General features: G+C 25.2%; 2 protein-coding genes and 1 long non-coding RNA gene across 3 annotated transcripts in view; 2 read left to right on the top strand and 1 right to left on the bottom strand.

The window, feature by feature from the left end:
- The window catches only part of LOC145967033 (uncharacterized), a 49,252-nt gene that overhangs the window by 24,027 nt on the left and 5,381 nt on the right, over positions 1 to 19,844 (bottom strand). The window lies entirely within an intron of this gene.
- LOC145966267 (uncharacterized) lies at positions 3,814 to 10,779 on the top strand. The gene is made up of 9 exons (XM_083090245.1): positions 3,814 to 3,903; positions 3,983 to 4,100; positions 4,445 to 4,706; positions 5,053 to 5,169; positions 5,310 to 5,400; positions 5,604 to 5,749; positions 5,883 to 6,015; positions 6,107 to 6,117; positions 10,512 to 10,779. Exons 1-9 carry the CDS (start codon positions 3,814 to 3,816, stop codon positions 10,777 to 10,779), a joined length of 1,236 nt encoding a protein of 411 aa, XP_082946371.1.
- LOC145966264 (uncharacterized) lies at positions 7,799 to 11,632 on the top strand. Its single transcript, XM_083090243.1, has 6 exons — positions 7,799 to 7,834; positions 9,202 to 9,321; positions 9,391 to 9,508; positions 9,854 to 10,115; positions 11,269 to 11,382; positions 11,524 to 11,632. The coding sequence occupies exons 1-6, from the start codon at positions 7,799 to 7,801 to the stop codon at positions 11,630 to 11,632; spliced, it is 759 nt and encodes a 252-aa protein (XP_082946369.1).

Genomic DNA, 19,844 nt, shown 5'->3' with positions numbered 1-19,844 from the left:
CGAAACACTATAATAAAATGTAGTAACACAACGTAGAATATGCATGATAATATTGTATGATAATTTAACATTATATATGCACAGAAATATCTAACATTATATATATACACATGGCTTATTTATGCGCTTCCGTTAACTTAGAAAATATTATAAAAATTTTATTCTTGCGGATGAGAGATATTATCAAATATTGCATGTATACTTTAAATAATTCCAACTCAATTTCTATTACACCTGAATATCGGAGAGATAATATTTGATTGGGAGTCGATCTCTCTTCATCTTCCACATGTGCAAGAAACTATATAACATAAAATTATTATTTACACCAGTCATGTGCCACAGGAATATCTAGCATCTCAAAAAAGAAAGGAGAACGTTTTCGTTCATTAAGAGCATGCAGTTCGGAATTTACGGAGATATAATCAGAGCGAAAAATCAATTCTATGATATTAATCGTATCCTTTTATTAATATATGGCTTGTCCTCTTATGAAAATATGAAATTCCGGAATATATGAGCAATGTTCTTCGGAATATTAATCTCATTAATGATTTATGAAATATGTCGATCAGAGACAAATGTTTCAAAGTTATAATTTTGCAATATTCTTGGTGTTTTTGTAAAAAAATTGTTAAGTTAACTAAATATTTCGTACTTAACTTGAAAAATTAAAAATGCAATGTAATAGTGATTCAGATTACATTATTGAAAAGTATATAATATATATTTAATATTAAAGATTTTATTCAGAAAAATCATAAAAAATTCAATAGAATATTTATGATAATTATATATATACCAAGAGAAATATAATTATCATAAATATTCTATTGAATTTTTTATGATTTTTCTGAATAAAATCTTTAATATTAAATATATATTATATACTTTTCAATAATGTAATCTGAATCACTATTAATACCTGAACAAACAGAAAAGACAGCATTATGGCATAATGGAAAACACAATTAATTTTCGCAAATTTTGATCGTCGATATGGCCACAGATCGAGCATCGAGAGAAATATTTGATTTAATCTGTAATAACGATTTTCGGCAAAGTCTGTGTTACAACGATTCGAAGACATATCGAAAAAAAAAAAATACAATTATATCGAGGCACAGAATAATACGTTTTCCAATAGAATGGTGGAACCAACTAATTCTGCTATGAGTAATATCTTTTAAAACAATATTTTTCTAGTATGTAATCGAGGGAACATTTATATTACCTTTCGAAGAAAGAAGTTGGGGAAGTCAATTAATTGTTCGTGTTTGTGTTTTTGCATTGAAGGGGACACTACGAAGTTGAATTATCAAAATAACGTATCTATATATATATATATATATATATATATATATATATATATGTATATATATTACAAATAAATAATTATAGACTTATTTTCATAATATCTCTCTCTCCCCCCCTCTCTCTCTCTCTCTATTTCTCTCTCTATATGATATATATCTATATAATATTCAAAAAAAGTGTTGTATATCAAATGGGGAATTATATTTTATAATGCAAAAATACACTTCTACATATATTTAAAAAATTAATAAATTTATACATAGTTGTGTGTGTATGTAGCTACTAATAAAATATATTATAATCTATTTATTTTTTTTCGTATATTATTTTTGATTTTAGAATTATGTTATTGTTTGTTCAACTACTTTCATATTTTATTAACTCTGTCAATCGTAGGATAAGTTCTTTATTAAAATTTTTCGAAGGATTAAAATCTAAATAAAATTCAATAAGTCTTTTAAAATGTATTTATTATCGAGAGAAGTTATTAATAATTGCGTTTTAGTAGCATAAAAAATTTTTAAAGAAGATTCCTTCTTCTCAAAAAATCTATATATATTATAGTATATTTATTTAAATATATTATTGCCGATAAAATATATTTTCATATGATAAATTTTACTTACGTAATATGTGCGCTTCATAAAACTATTTTGTAAGAAACTCTTTCTTTGAAATTTATTTTATTAACAATTAAACTTTTTCATAGTATGACACACATACACATATTATCAAGAGCATTTATTTAAGAGAATAATCGTAGTGCGCTGCTCAATGTCACGAAAGACAATGAAGTCATCGCTCCAAGCTGTCTAAAAATCTATAATCGCGCGTGCGCCGAGGTGAGAAAAAAGGAGGATATATTATTTCTCCCTTACCCTGGGAAAATTACACCTGAACACATTATTTCGATAAGATGACACGTTATTTTGATAATTCAACTTCGTAGTGTCCCCTTCAATGCAAAAACACAAACACGAACAATTAATTGACTTCCCCAACTTCTTTCTTCGAAAGGTAATATAAATGTTCCCTCGATTACATACTAGAAAAATATTGTTTTAAAAGATATTACTCATAGCAGAATTAGTTGGTTCCACCATTCTATTGGAAAACGTATTATTCTGTGTCTCGATATAATTGTATTTTTTTTTTTTTTCGATATGTCTTCGAATCGTTGTAACACAGACTTTGCCGAAAATCGTTATTACAGATTAAATCAAATATTTCTCTCGATGCTCGATCTGTGGCCATATCGACGATCAAAATTTGCGAAAATTAATTGTGTTTTCCATTATGCCATAATGCTGTCTTTTCTGTTTGTTCAGGTATTAATAATGCGCGCGCGCGCGCGCGCACACACACACACACACACACACATACACACGTATATATCTTAGTGTATTATATGGAACATTTTAAATTTTCGATCTTTTCATTTCTGTTAATCCATCACAACATAAAATTCGGATATAATTAAATATTAATTTATTGTTTAGTTGTTACTCTATTCTTGAATTTATTGTTTCTAGTATGAAATTTATATGAAAAATAAAATTATTAATTTTTGATTACCTTAACACTTTCGATTTGTAGCAAATTGTTAAAAAAATTCAGAATATCTAATTGAGTTTATTCTCATAGATATTATAAATAGATTATAAAAATATTTTTATACGTATACTAATATAGAATATATTATAAATATACAATAAGAAAATATAATTAACAATAAAAATATAATTTATATTAATTTATACTAATAGCTTTTGAAGCCACACAAATTTTATCTCATATTAATTGCATTAGTTATATTATTATAATTCTGTTATATGATTATAATTTTTCACATTTGTAAAAGTTTAATGTTTTCAAATTTTACTGGCAATTCTTTTTTCATTCCTAATTTAATTCTCTAATTTAATTCCTAATTTTCATTCCTAATTTAATTTCATTCTTAATTTAATTCTTTTATTCTCTTTTGTTTCTAATTTAATTGTTTTTTCTTGTTTGCTTTTTTACAATTCATAATGTTTTTTTTAGCATTAAAGAAATATTAGCATAATATTAAGTCATTAAGTATTCCTAACTTTAATATCAATTTTTTGCCAATTGATAGTAAGTAGTAAATTGATTTGATAGTAGTAATAAGTTTAAGATAAATCAGTATTTAATTATACTACATATTTTTGAATATGATTTCTTCTGGCAGAGAGACTTGATTATCGGTTACTTATAAATGTCTCAAATTTCTCAGAGTGATTTTACAAAAATCCTATAATGATTGTTTAGCAAGTATATTTATTGATGTATATTCATTGTGAACGCGTTTATAAATAAATTTTACATATACTTATGAATATTGTAGTATTTTAGATTTATATGTTCAGAACGGTGTAGAATAATGTCTCGGTGTAGATTATATGCCAAGACATTATTATATTTTTATATCTTCGTTGCTTTCAGTGGACAACATTTCTAACGTCTCAATTAACTATGAATACTATTATTATGAACCTTACGTATGCTATACCATCTTTTTCATATATCATACTTTATTATTCGTTTTATGCTAAACCTAACGAAGTAAGTTGAATTTTCTGTATTCTGTCATTTATACTTCTTCTTGAATATTCGGATATTATCTGAAATAATCCGATGACAGGTGAAACGTATGTGGAAAAATATGCGTGACAGTTGGAAGCTTTTAAAAAACGAGGCAGAACGCGATATAATGCGACAATATGCATCATATGGTGAATTATATACCAAACTAATAGCATGTATGCGAATTGTTTAAAAAAAGCAAGTGGCCAAATTGTATCTCACATAAATTTCTTGTAAACATATATAAGTAGCTCAAAAGATTCGATTTCAAAGACTCGCGAACTGATTTTTGAAAATATAAACGTATCTTACTTTTTTTCGAACTGAATAATGCGTTAGCTATTCACTTTGTTCTTGCATATACAGGGCTATTGTAAATAATTTAAATAGTATTTCAAGTAAAAACTATTTATTTAAAGTATACTTACATAAAGTATACTTTGTATGAAAAGCAATTTAGCCACTCATAAACTAATAAATTATTAATACTCGAGTAAAAAGTCTTTATGAAAAATTTTAGTGGGTGTCATCGCGTTCCTTCTTCTATATGCACTCTTTGAATTAATGCCTACTATTTTTGACGTAATTTTTACGTTAAATGAAACTCGCCCACGCGAGTTGCATGCTTTGGCAGAATATTTCGTCGATGAGGAAAAATACTTTTATGTAATTTTATGTCATTGGTTAATAGGAACATATTTTACTGGCTTTGTCGTGATAGCCACAGGTACCTTACATCTTGTATATGTTCAACATATTTGTGGATTATTAAAAATCGCCAGGTAAGGTTTAGAATTTTTATGATATTTATCAAATAATGATTTAACAACAACAGCAATAATATTTTGCATTAATTTTGGAGTTCGGATATGTATATTAAAAAACTCAAATTAAAAAAGAATTTTCAAATAATTTTTTAATTGTAAACATTTATACGTATTTTATTATAATATAAAAAATCCAATGTTATTAATTTCAGATTTTTTTTACGTTACATTTTCCGTTATGCTTTAAATAATATAAAAAGAAAATGTATAATGTAATTTTATATATATATATATATATATATATATATATATAATATCAAAAATCGTATGTGAATAAGGAAATGTAAATATATATTTACAGCTATCGAATCAAAAATTCACTCGACAAATACATATTATGGAATTCTATCCAAGAAGAAGATCAGACGATTATTCAAAACATACGCGGCGCTGTGAATATACATCGTAGAGCCTTCAAGTCGGTATTTCAATAATGCACCGTCAATCTATAATATTTGCGAAAAATGAAGATATTTGTGTTGATTTCTTATGTTTTCCACAATTATATTCGATTATCCAATATTTTCTCATATTTATTATTATCTTTTATTATTAAAGATGCTGTGAATTTATCGTAATCACTTTTACATCAACATTTTTCTTATTAATCATTGTCATCGTTGCATCTTTAAGTTTAAACTTTTTTCGAGTGAGTTATATTCTTCTTGAATTTTTACATCTCTTATCAATTATTAATATAGTAAATACACGTTATAATTCTTTTCAATAAATAAGCAAGTTATACAAACATTCTTATATACATATATTTATATATATATATATTTATATATATATATATATATATATATATATATATATATATTATGACGCTGAAAATTTACATTATTTTAGCTGCTCAACGCACTAATTTTACTAGATGACATAAGGGAATTGTTTACATCAATATTATTCATTACTTTGCTTTTTACATTTATGTTTGTGATTAATCAGTGCGGGCAGCAAATCACGGATCATAATAGCGAAGTTTTTGAGAAAACGTGAGTATCTATTATAAATAATATAACTGTTTTCTCATTATCTCCAATTGAAAATCTGATATTCACGAAATAAGTTTGAACAAAAGTTCGGGAATTCATATGCAAGTTTAGAATAATTTTTTGTTATTTACAGATATAATATACGGTGGTACATGGTTCCAATAAAGATCCAAAAATTACTATTATTTATAATGCAGAACACCACAAAGCTATATATTGTAAATATCGGTCGCTTAATTATCGTTTCAATAGAAGGTTTTACTAAGGTAAAAGTAAAATAAGATATATGAAAAGATACATAAAAAAATTATAGAATCTTACGAACAAAAAATATTTAACAAAATATTTGTATTACAGCTCATGAGCATGTCAGTATCTTATTTCACAGTAATCTATTCTTTAGTATAATATTTAAGATGAATGAATTCATCACAGTTAACAATCTATATTAGAGAAGTGCTAATTGTGTTAACAATTATATTTAGCATTAGTATAGTAATATATTTAGCATTAGTATGGATAAAAAATACCGTAAATTCATCCTTTGTATTAAAAGTATTAACAAAAATATATATCATATACCACACAATGAGATTCTATATATACAATATATATATTTATTTATATTATATTTTCACAAGTAACCTGAAAAATGCGATATGGAAGAATTTTAAAGAATAGAAATATTTATATGACCATCCGTAGACAATATTTGTAAAAAAAAGATAAAAGGAAAAAAAATACAGTTCGATTGGACTATATTGTAGATTAAGTTGAATTTTTTTATTGATAAAATATGATTTGGCTATTTCTTTCAAATTATAATACACTCTCTAACTATTTTATAAAATTCGATTATTAATATATTTTTTAATTATCTTTTGTTTTATTGACATATCCCATCTCTAAGATTGTATTTCTTGAGCCTCTAAGTTTTTATAATTATGAGTCGAAACACTAATAAAATGTAGTAACGCAACGTAGAATATGCATGATAATTCTGTATGATAATCTAGCATATATATATATATATATATATATATATATATATATATATATATATATATATGGAAATACATGTACACATGGCTAACATTAGCATATACACATGGCTTACTTATGCGTTTGCGTTAACTTAGAAAATATTACAAAAATTTTATTTTTGCGAATGAGAGATATTATCAAATATTGCATGTACACTTTAAATAATTCCAGTCAGTTAAATAATTTATTTCCTATTGCACCTGAATATCGGAGAGATAATAATTATTTTATTTGGGAGTCGATCTTTCTTCGTCTTCCACGTGTGCAAGTAACACTGCATAAAAATTATTATTTACACCAGTCATGTGCCACGGCAATATGTAGGAAAGGAAGAAACGGGTTCTCATTGTCCTCAAGAGCATATAAGCAGTTCGGTATTTACGGAGATATAATCAGGGAGAAAAATCAATTCTATATAATATTGATCGTATCTTTTTATTAATATACGGCTTGTGTTCCTACAAAAATATGCTTCTACAAATATTTAGAAAATTAATATATTTATATATAGTTGTGTATATAGCTACTAGTAAAGCACAATCTATCTACTTTTCTCCGTATATTTTTTCGATTTTAGAATTATATTATTGTTTGCTCAATTACTTTCATGTTTCATTAACTTTGTCGTAAGATATGAAAATTTTTCAAATAATTAAAATCCATATAAAATTGAATATGTCTTTTGAAATGATTATTCATTATCAAGAGAAGTTATTCTCTATACATAATTGCTGTTAATAGCATAAAGAATTTTCAAAGAAGATTCTTTCTTTTCAAAAAATCACTATATTTATTTAAATATATTATTGCCGATAAAATATATTTTTTTTTATATGACAAATTTTACTTACGTAAATATATGCGCTTCATAAAATTACTTTGTAAAAAACTTTCTCTATAAAATTTATTTTTAACAATTAAATAATTAACAATTAATTTTTGTAATATGACACACATACACACATCACCAAGAGCATTTATTTAAGAGAATAATCGTAATGCATTATGCTCGATGTCACGAATGACAATGAAGTTATTGCGGTAAGCTGTCTAAAAATCTATAAGCGCGCATGCGTCGAGGTGAGAAATAAAGAGAGATATTATTTCTCCCTTCTCCTGGGAAAATTACATCTGGACGCTGTTTTGATAATATAACACATTATTTCAATAATTCAATTTCCTGGAGTCTCCTTCAATGTAAAAACACAAATGCGAATGATTAACTACCCCAACTTGAAAGATACCATAAATGTTCCCGTAATTACATGCTAGAAAAATATTGTGTAAAAAACATCGAGCACATTAGAAAGTTAGATCACTCGAGAAAGTTAGATCACTCTACTGAAAAACGAAACCTGACGAAAGTTTGATATAATTTTGTTTCTTTTCAATGTCTTCGAATCAGTGTGAGACAGACTTCGCCGAGAATCATTATTACAAATTAAATCAAATATTTCTCTCTATGCTCGATCTATGGCCATACCGACGTTCAAAGTTTGCGAAAATTAATTGTATTTTCCACTATACTATAATGCTGTCTTTTGTATCTGTTCAGGTATTAATATTCTCTTCTGGTTATTATATATCTATATTAGTATCGTACACACAAAATATATTCTCAAGTGTCTTCTTATCATTTTCATGAGTCCATCATTTTCTCAGCTAATATAAAATTAGAATATAATTAAACATTAATTTTTTGTTAATTTGTTACACTATAATTTCGAATTTATTGTTTCTATTATTTAGTACGAAATTTATATTAAAAATGAAAATAATAATTTAATATTAATATTTCCTCTTTCGACAAATATAGCAAATTGTAAAAAAATTAAAAATTAATTGTTAATAGATTCTATTCTAGATATAAATAGACTTTTAAAAAATTAAATTTTTATATACGTGCTCTAATTACAGAATATGTTATAAATATATAACAGCAAAATATAATCAATAATTTAATTTATACTAATTTATACTAATAGCTTTGGAATACAAATTGTTTGCCATATTAATTACTACTCTGTTATATGATTATAGTTTTCTATATTTTAATGCATCTATAAAAATTTAATATTTTTAAATTTTACTATCAATTTCTTTTCTAATCCTGATATAATTACTTTTTTCCTATTTTTATTATTATTTACAAGTCGTTGTTTTTTTTTGGCATTAAAGAAATGCTATCATAATATTAAGTCAGCATTTTTCAAAAATCCAACTAATAATTTCTTATAGTAACAAATATTATAACTTATTTATTTATATTTACATCAGGAACATATTTATTAATATATTTTACTTAAAAAAATTTATGTATTTAGAAGAATGTAATTTTATATATTCATAAGATTATACGTGTATGTGATATCGAAACATTATCGTTTTTATATCTTCACTATTTTTAGTTGACATCATTTTTAACTCTCCAATTAAGTATAAATACCGTTGTTATGGTCCTATCGTATGCTATGCCAGCTTTCTTATATATTGTACAATATTATGCGTTCCATATTAATTCCAATGCAGTAAGTTGTTCTATGGTTTGTCATTATTCATTTATTATTCGGAGAATATCTGAACTAATCCGACTACAGGTGAAACGAATGTGGAAAAATATTCGTGACAGTTGGAATCTTTTGAAAAATGATGCGGAGCGTGATATAATGCGACAATTTTCATCTTCTGGTGAATTACATACCAAACTAATAGCATGTGCGTGAATTGTTTAAAAATAAGCAAGTGGCCAAAATTGTATATATCACTTTCATATAAAATTTCTTTCAAATATATTATAAATAGCTGGCTCAAAAAGACAAGATACGATCTCAAAGGTTTGCGAGATGATTTTTGAAAAAAACAATGATACCTTATAGTTTTCTTGAACCGAATAGTAGCTATTCGCTTTGCTCTTGCGCACATATTGTAAATAATTTATGCAGTGAAAAACTGCATTTTTAAAAAATAATTTGACCACTAATAAATTAATAATATATTAATAATATATTAATAATATATTATCCGATTAAAAAGAATTCTAACAGTAAGTTAAAATTTTAGTGAGTGCCTTCGTGGCCCTTTCTCTATATGGAGTCTTTGAATTAATACCGACTATTCTCGACATAATATTTCCGTTAAATGAAACTCGCCCAAGCAAGTTACATGCTACGGCAGAATATTTCGTCGATCAAAGAAAGTATTTTCATGCAATTTTTTGTCATTGGTTAATAGGCTTATCTTTCGGTGGTTTTGTCTTTATAGCCACAACTACCTTACAGTTTGTATACCTCCAACATATTTGTGGATTATTAAAAATCGCCAGGTAAGAATTTGGGGGATATTAAATAAATAATAATTTATTATTATAGAGATAAAAAAAATTAATAAAGTAATAATACGAGGCGCGTTTTTTAAGTAAGTATCAAATTTGTTTTTTGAAAAAAACACGACATTATTTTCAAAATATTTTATTTTCATTGGATTCTACACACCTTAAACTACTTCTCCACATAGTTTTCACCATTATTGAGGCACTTGTCATAACGGGGCACCAATTTTTGTATCCCTTCGTCATAGAACGATGCCGCCTAAGAATCAAACAATCAACAAAAATGTCTACTGTGCAACGCTAGGAAATCTGCGTCGTGCGATTCAGAACAAAAGGAAATGCTTTCTCGTGGAATCATCTTACTTCATGACAATGTCCGGCCGCATACAGCCAACGACACCCAAAAATTCATTTGGTTGGAAACAATTTGAGCATCCACTCTACAGCTCTGACTTGGCCAAGTCATGATTTTCATCTGTTTCTTCATTTGAAGAAGTTCCTTGGTGGCAAGCATTTTGATGAAGAAGATAATCTCAAAGAAGAAATACAGACATGGCTTTCATCACAGGCGGCATCGTTCTATGACGACGGGATACAAAAATTGATGCTCCATTATGACAAGTGCCTCGATAATGGTGGAAACTATATGGAGAAGTAGTTTAAGGTAGGTAGCATCCAATGAAAATAAAATATTTCGAAAATAATGTCGCGTTTAAAAAAAAAAACAAATTCGGTATTTACTTTAAAAAATGCGCCTCGTATTTTGCATTAAATTTGGAATTCAGATGGTGTACGCATATTAAGAAATTCATGGAAAAAATGAATCGGGATTATCAAATAATTGTTTAATTGTAAACATTTATATATTTTTTAATTGTAAACATTTATACAATATATTTATAACATATATATATTTTATAATGATATATGAATTGATATATGAACGATTATATGAGAAGCCAATATTATTTATATAAGTTCAAATTAATAAAACTAAATTAATGTAATCTCAAACACTATATTTTTGTTAAAAATAAACATTATGTTTTAATTAATATACAAAAAATTGTACAATGTAATTTGATTTAGATGTTATTATATTAGTATTTGTATACGAATAAGAAAACAGTTAAAGATATATTTACAGCTATCGAATCGAACATTCACTCGACAAATATATATTATGTAATTCTACCCAAGAAAAAGATACGGCTATTCAGAATATATGTGCCGCGGTGAACATACATCGTAGAGCTCTTGAGTCAGTATTTATACAATGTACTTTTTCAATATGCAAAAACAGAGATATTTATGTGTTAACTTTTCGCACTTAAGACGTCTAAGATTATATTCGAATACACAATATTTTTCTTATACTTACTATTATCTTTCATTATTGTAGATGCAACAAATTTTTCATGGTTACTTTTGCGCGAATATTTTTCTTCATAGTCATAATCGCCGTTGTATCTTTAAGTTTGAATTTGTTCCGAGTGAGTTATCCTTTTTAAATCTCTATTTTTCTATATAAATCTCTATTTCTATATCTCTATATCTTATTCTTTTTTCAATCAATAAACAAGTTATTCTTATATACATTCTTATAAACATATATTTATACTACGGAAAATGAATTTTATATTATTTCAGCTGCTCATGGCGCTAATTTTGCTAGAGGATGTAAACGAATTGCTTACATCAATGTTATTCGTTGAGCTGCATTTTTTACTTATGTTCGTATTTAATTATTATGGACAACGAATCACGGATTATAACAACGAAGTTTTTGAACAAACGTGAGTATCTCTTGTAAACAATATAATTTGTTCTCTCATTATCACCAATTAAAAATCTGACATTCATGATAGATGACATTCTGACATTCAAGTTTAGATAGTTCCAAATATACACATATGATTTTAGAATAATATTTTATCAACAGATATAATATGCAATGGTATATAGTTCCAGTAAAGATCCAAAAATTATTATTATTTATAATGCAAAACACCACAAAGCTATATGTTTTAAATATCGGTCACTTATATATCGTTTCACTAGAAGGTTTTAGTAAGGTAAAAGCAAAATGCGCGATATATATACATGAAGAAATTATTCTCCTAACAAAAAGTGTTTAACAAAGTTTTGTGTTACAGCTTACAAGCTTGTCAATATCTTATTTCACAGTAATTTATTCTTTATTATAATAATTAAGATGAATGAATTCATCAAAGTTAATAATAGGCCTGCGAAATTTGAGGTTTGGTTAGTTACAAAAAGCAGAGTAGAATCTGATAGATTTTTATGATGCTGAAAACGAATCTAGCCGCAGAATTTCTCCGGCACGTCAGGTTTTTGAGTAATTTGTGATTAAATAGTCTAAAAATGGCTATTTCTATATCTCAGCGAAAAAAAATCGTGCAGCAACAATCGAAAATGGATTTGAAAGATGAAGACAAATACTATCCGATGCCATTGGCAGAAATATTTCAAAAAATTAGGTTTCCTTATAATAAATTCATGAAATTTGTCGAAATTGCCATTTTTGGACTATTTAACTATAAATTACTCGAAAACCTGACGTGTTGGGAAAATTCTGCGGCCAGATTCGTTTTCAGCGTCAAAAAATCTATCAGATTCACCTACTATTTGGCTTTTTGTAACCGATCCTCGCAGGCCTGTGTAATCTGCACATTAGAGAGAGAATAATTGTCGTATATTGTTATTTTATTTCACTGTAATTTATACTGTATATATAATAATGAAAACAAATAATGGAATATGCGAGAAATTTATCATAAAATATCTAGATGGGTAAGTTTTATCTTTAATGTTTATGACCTTGAAAAATAATTATATTAATGATTAATTATAATTATTAATATTAATTATATCAATAATTTCTGTAATCTTTTCTGATAAATTCTGTAATCTTGTTTCTGTAATTTTCTTCCTTTATTCACGATAAACAATTTCTACAATGAAATATATTTCATATTTATTATAACATTGAAAGTTATAACATTGAAAATTTTGTTTATCAAAATAGCAAAAATACCTCCGAATAAAAAGATATATTAAAGAAAATATATATGTGCATATACATGGCTGTGTTTATGTAATTTCGTTAATTTATTATTTATTATTATTTATTATTATATGTATAGTAATTAATAATAATTTATAATAAATATGTATAATCATTATAATAACTTTGCCATATTCTGTTATTGACTACAATATTTAATTTATTTTGAAATAATAAATAAAACAATCGAGATATATATATATATATATATATATATATATATATATGTGTGTGTGTGTGTGTGTGTGTATATATATACATGCATATATATATATATATATATATATATATATATATATATATATATATACACATGTATATATGCATAATACTAAATTTATACTTGTTAAGACTTATTTATTTTGATGTTATATTTTATTGGCGTTTGGTTCTTAGCCTTTGTAATCTCATTTGATTTATATCGTATGAACCTCTCTTTTTTCTTTAATTTCATATTATTTTGTTATATTTTAGTTATTATATTTTCGTGCATATTATGGCTCGTTGATCATTAATATATTATATATGAATAATGTTTGTGTAAGTCAATTTGAAAAATTGTGCATATTCTATATCATTTTAATGTTAATTTCAGACGCTACTAGTCATATTAATTCTGGATAGCATAATTTTGTTATTTTACATTTTATGCTTTTTCGTAAAAAATTATTGTGAACAAATAATCAGGACTATAGCATGGATGTATTAATATTGTAAGTATATAGAAATTATAGAGTTTTATTTCGTGTAATTTATATAATTATTAATAATAAATTAATTAATCATTAATAATAAATGTAGTAATAAACTTTAGTAATATCATTCGTTTTTGAAATGTACAATAATGAGTAGACTTTCTATTAGATATTATTTTTAAGATGCAATATACAGGGTGAGTCAAAAGTATGTTTTAAAAATTTGTGAGCGTGTTCCTGGATAAAAAGGAAGAACAAATGTTCATATGAACTTATGGTCGCAAATGCTTTGTTGTCGAGATAATGGACATAAATCAGCAGTATCAAATAATGCTTTATTTGAACGTTTACAATTTTGTTATTGTTGTTTGTTTTTTTTCGTTCAAATAAATTATTTGAATTATTTGATACTGCTGATTTATGTCCATTATCTCGACAACAAAGCATTTGCGACCATATGTTCATATGAATATTTGTTCTTCCTTTTTATCCAGGAACACGCTCACAAATTTTTAAAACATACTTTTGACTCACCCTGTATAATATAGTACATTTACAGACGCAAAAGAATTGATTCTTTTCTTAATGCTAAATGTATAAGTTATATGATCTTATCATTGGATTTGATATACATCGCTTCACTTGAATATTTTAAAGTAAGAGAATTTCTCAAGAAGAGAATTAATCAACAGTTTCGTAAGCATTTATCTAATTATGATAATACGATTATTACATTCATATTGAACAACTGTTACTTCAAGTAATCCTATAATTATTATCAAATATCTTTCTGCATAGTATCAGGTACTTCTGTTTCTTATAGAAATATATTTAAAGCGATAGATACTACATATCAGTGTGATAAAAGATAAAAAAAAATAATTTTAGCTTACAATATATTAACATCTTGTTTTTATGTCATTAATGTCTCATATGATGATTTTAGCAAATTGCGTAAAACGTTATTAGATCAATGCTATTCTATTAACAAGAGATCATAAATAATTATATATCTTCCTGTAAAGAATATATTGAATATTCACGAGAACGATAAGTATTATTTCAAAAATATGGTGAAATATCTCATAAAATGAAAATATCAAAAAGTATTGCATATGAAACTCCATTTGTCATAATATAGAAATAATTATATAATAGAAATATTTACTAAAGTTATATAAAAATATAGAATTATATAATACGGATATTTTGCAAAATATCTTACCATAAAAATAGCGACATATATTATTATATTTTGTGTCATTTATTTGTATATTCTTATACTATTATTTTCAAAAAGTGCGTTATGCAATTTTATAGAAAATCTCCTATAATATAAAATAAAAATAACGATATTTTCTGCAATAGCTTGAACAATGATAAAACAAACTGCGATTGAGAAACATTATTTGCATTTATAATTATATAGTACAGTTACGTCCAATTATATATAAGAGAACTGATTGTAATTTTCTGTAGAACTTTAACTCAATAACGTATATCTTTCTCTTTATTCACAAAGATGATAATGATATGATGCAACGTTTATATCTCTCACTTATTTTCACTACAATTGAAGAATCGGATGTAGTGTTTATTATGTATAATTAAAAGCAATATTTTATTATATACAGTAAACTATTTTAATGTCTTCACCCTAAATACATTTTCCTATACATTTTGTAAAACAGTGGTCCAAGATATTACAAACAAAAGTTGTTTTATATTAAGATATACAATAAGCATAGTTAAAAGATGTTAAGATCTTTCTAAAACACTATTCTATTTTAATATAAGAATTCTATAAATTTTTAAAATTATTGTGAGAGTCATCTATGCTTAGCGCTTCGTCGTTCTACTTTTCGACGATGAAATATAATTTGGATTGAGAAAGAGCAGCAAAACAATCGAATTACAGATATGAGTAATTAACATAACGAAAGATTCCACGATACATAAATCATTTAATAAATAATTAATCTATTAATTAAGAAACTTCTATAATCTAATATTTCGCGTGATTATGGCTTTACAGAGCTAATTTGAAATGACCACCATGCCGCTTCAGCCAGCATTCCCAGGCGCACGAGATTCATTAACTTAATTATTAAATAATTCACAATCAGTGAATAATGACCAGAGAGAAAAGTGACACAAAAATTTCGTTTCGGAATTATACCCTCTTTCACTCTTTGAAAGATGAATTATGAGTTTTTTGGGACACCCTGCAGATATGTCATAATTTAACAAATATAAAATATTTCGACAACGAATTATCGATAACACAGTATTTGGCTTTGACAGTATATAATGCGTTATTGTTTACATGTCACGGCTTTTTTTTGTTATCATCATCATTCGCAGAGCGACACTCGATCTAAGATAATGGTACGAGAGACTTTATATAATGTCGAATTCTTTTCCTAAACGCGATCGTGATAAGCACCGAAATATAATTTGCTATGATTATTTTAATTAACAATTAATTAACTTTTGACAAACGATAAGAAACTATATCGCGACGATAAATGTTTATAGAAACGCGATCCTTCATTATTACAAGTTAAAATTGAAGCAAAGGGGATAAAAATTACAAATTTTGTTGTGATCCTTTATTTATTAATCCTTATGAATAATAATTTTTCTAACAATGCTTAAAAGCAAATATATTTCATCTGATGCTTTCTTTAAATTCTTTTTTAATATTATGTAAATATATAATTATATTTAATTATTAATTAAATGATTACTAAATTGTAAATATTTAATTATTAATTAAATAATTGCTATATTATTACTTTCCACTACTTTAATCTTTCGATCTTACGATTCACACGTATGTTGTATAATATGTGTATATCAATAATAGAGATAGAGCATTGCTGTAATAACGCATGATTTTGGCCTCGCGTAACCATCGAGTGAATCGTATTTTTCGTATTGTTTTCTTACAAATTATAATAAAGTGTGTATCTTACGTTATTACTTCGCGATCAAGAGTGCTGTGCGAAGTATCTAGCAATCATTATATATATGACTAACTATAATTAATTGTTTTCGCGAGTGAATATAAGTGCCACGAGAAGGAAGCAAAGGGTGAACGAAAGAGGAAAAGGAAGTCTGGAAAAGAATCGACGAACGTATGCAATAATGCCTACGGTAAATAATTTATAAATAACTTATTATCTGCATATTATTTTCAAATTAAATATATTGTTTAAATATATATTCGTTCTTTTTTCATTTTTTTGATAATAATTTATTCTAAATTATTATAAGTGGAACACACATACATATTACAGGATCCAATTATATATTTCAGATTTTATTTCGAAATATTTAAAATAACTATATTGCATTATATTGAAATATCTATAATAAAATATTTTATATAAATTACTATTTATATAAAATATTTTATTATAGATATTTCAATATAACACAACATATTTTATATAAATTATAAATACAACATATTTTATATAAATTAATATTTTTATATACATATTTTAATGATTATAAAATATTTCATAATATAACTATTTAAATATTTTGTGTAAGAATTAGAATTTCTTTTTATTAATAATTTTTTGCAAAAGTTATATCCACAAAGAATTTTTTCAGTAATTATGTAATTTATAGTATTAAATTCCTGCCTAAAGAACAAATAAATAAATTTAATACACATAATAGTTAATTATACAAAATCAATTACTTTGGTTTATAGAATAAATCTCTGTATTAATTGATTGTATTTGTATTCAATTTATGCTTGACCTTTGCGTTTGTAAACGAGAAGTCTTCGAGACTATAATGTTATACTAGTTATTTCTAAAAAAGATTTTTTAATCATTTATCCAATAATAAAAATATATGAGTAAACACTGAGAAAAAAGTTATTAATAAAATGCGCTTACTGAATGCATAACGTAAAAAATTAAGGATACAGCGTGATAGTAATTTGCATTATGCATACATTACATCTGGTGTGTCTCAAGATAATCTATAACACAAAAATACACTTTTTCACAAATATTATTTCATAAATATATTTAAAAAATTAATATTTGTACGTAGTTAAATATAACTACTGATATACGTAATCTATTTTTCATCTCATATATCTTTCGATTTTAGAACTACTGTTGCCCAATAATTAATGCCTTATTAACTTTAATATTCGCGAGATTTGTCTTTTATGAAGACTTCTCGTATAATTGTAATCCAAATAAAATTGAAAAAATATCTTTTAAATATTTATTATTGAGAGAAGATAATATTAATGATTGTTTTTCATAACAGGAAAGAACTTTCAAAGTGAACTTTTTCTTCCAAAGAAAATTATTGTACTTGTTTAAATTTATTATTGTTATTGATAAATATCTTTATATAACAAACTTTATTTACATATATATACGCTTCAAAACTATTTTGTATTCTATAAAATTATCTTAACAACCAAACTTTTCCGTAGTATGATACACACACACACAACCATCAAAAGCATTCACTTAGGAGAATAATAACGCGCTACACGACATCACAGATAATAATGAAGTCGTCGCTGTCTGAATACCTACAATCGCGCCTGCGCCAAGGTAAGAAAAAAAGAGGGATATTATTTCTCCTTTTCGTGGGAAAATTACATCTGGTAAATGTAATATTCTATTTCAATAATTCAACTTTCTGTCGTTCTTTTACAAAAAACACAAATGCAAACGATTAATTGATTTCTCCAACTCGGAAGTTAAATATTTCCTTAATTACGTGCTAGAAAAATATTGCCTTAAAAAACATCAAGCACGAGAGAGTTAGACAGTTAAACCATTCTGCTAGAAAACATACCACACGATACTTCAATATAATTTTATTTTATTTCCGATATGTCTTCAAATCATTGTGAGACAGACTTTGCCGAGAATCATTATTATAGAATAAATCAAATATTTCTCTCGTTGCTCGACTTGTGGCCATATGGACGTTCAAAATTCGCGAAAATTAAAAATGTTCTGTATTTAACAATAATGCTGTCTTTTTTATTTGTTCAGGTATTAACATTCTTTGCTAAATATTATATATACATATATTAGTATCGTACACAAAACACATTGAGTCTTCTTATTCATTTTCGTTAATCGTCATCCTTTCAGCTAATATAAAATTGGAATATTATTAAACATTAATTTATTGTTAATTTGTTATTCTACTCTCGAATTATTGTTTCAATTATTTAATTTTACGAAATTTATATTAAAAATAAAGACACTGATTTATATTAATATTCTTACTTTTGACAAATACTTATAGCAAATTGTAAAAGAATTTAAAACTAATTGCTAATTGATTGTATTCTTATAGATATTATAAATAGATTTCAAAAATTTTCCATTTTTATACATTTACTAGTATAAAATATATTATAATATATATTTGTAATAGAGTAAAATAATCAATAGTAAAAATTTAATACTGGTAACTAAAATCATGCAAATTGTTTTTTATATTAATTACTATTCTGTTTATGTTTTTTATATGGTTTTAGTTTATCATATTAATATATATTTGCAATTATAAAAATGCAATATTAATGCATTTATAAAAATTAATATTTTTAAATTTTATTAGCAATTTTTTTCAATTCTGGTATATTTGTTTATTCTTGTTTATTTTTATTTACAATTCATTATATTTTATTTGGCATTTAAAAGATATTAATTATTGTAATATTACATCGGTATTCCCATTTTTTAATATCAATTTCCTCCTAATTAATAGCAATAGTAAGTTTGAGATTAAATTAATAAACTCTCATTTAATTATGCTACATATTTGAATTTGATTTCTTCTGGTGGGGAGATTTAAATCGAAAGCTTCTTATGAATATTTCATAGATTCGTTTTGCAAAATCTAACTAATGATTGTTTAATAATAATGTTAATA

This window comes from Camponotus vicinus, unplaced genomic scaffold (genome assembly GCF_025532165.1).
Source record: "Camponotus vicinus isolate PSW18456_S1 unplaced genomic scaffold, iyCamVici1.0 SCAF_2, whole genome shotgun sequence".
NCBI lineage: Eukaryota > Metazoa > Arthropoda > Insecta > Hymenoptera > Formicidae > Camponotus > Camponotus vicinus.
The sequence above is the reverse complement of the archived record's forward strand: the minus strand, read 5'-3'. Positions and strand labels throughout refer to the sequence as shown.

Excerpts from the sequence above, each read along its gene's own strand:
- LOC145966267 (XM_083090245.1), top strand. The coding sequence starts at position 3,814 with ATGAATACTATTATTATGAACCTTACGTATGCTATACCATCTTTTTCA. Across the intron at positions 4,101-4,444 it reads ATATACCAAACTAATAGCAT|TGGGTGTCATCGCGTTCCTT; the intron begins GTATGCGAATTG and ends GAAAAATTTTAG. Across the intron at positions 4,707-5,052 it reads GGATTATTAAAAATCGCCAG|CTATCGAATCAAAAATTCAC; the intron begins GTAAGGTTTAGA and ends ATATATTTACAG.
- LOC145966264 (XM_083090243.1), top strand. The coding sequence starts at position 7,799 with ATGCTCGATGTCACGAATGACAATGAAGTTATTGCG. Across the intron at positions 7,835-9,201 it reads ATGACAATGAAGTTATTGCG|TTGACATCATTTTTAACTCT; the intron begins GTAAGCTGTCTA and ends CACTATTTTTAG. Across the intron at positions 9,322-9,390 it reads TCCATATTAATTCCAATGCA|GTGAAACGAATGTGGAAAAA; the intron begins GTAAGTTGTTCT and ends ATCCGACTACAG.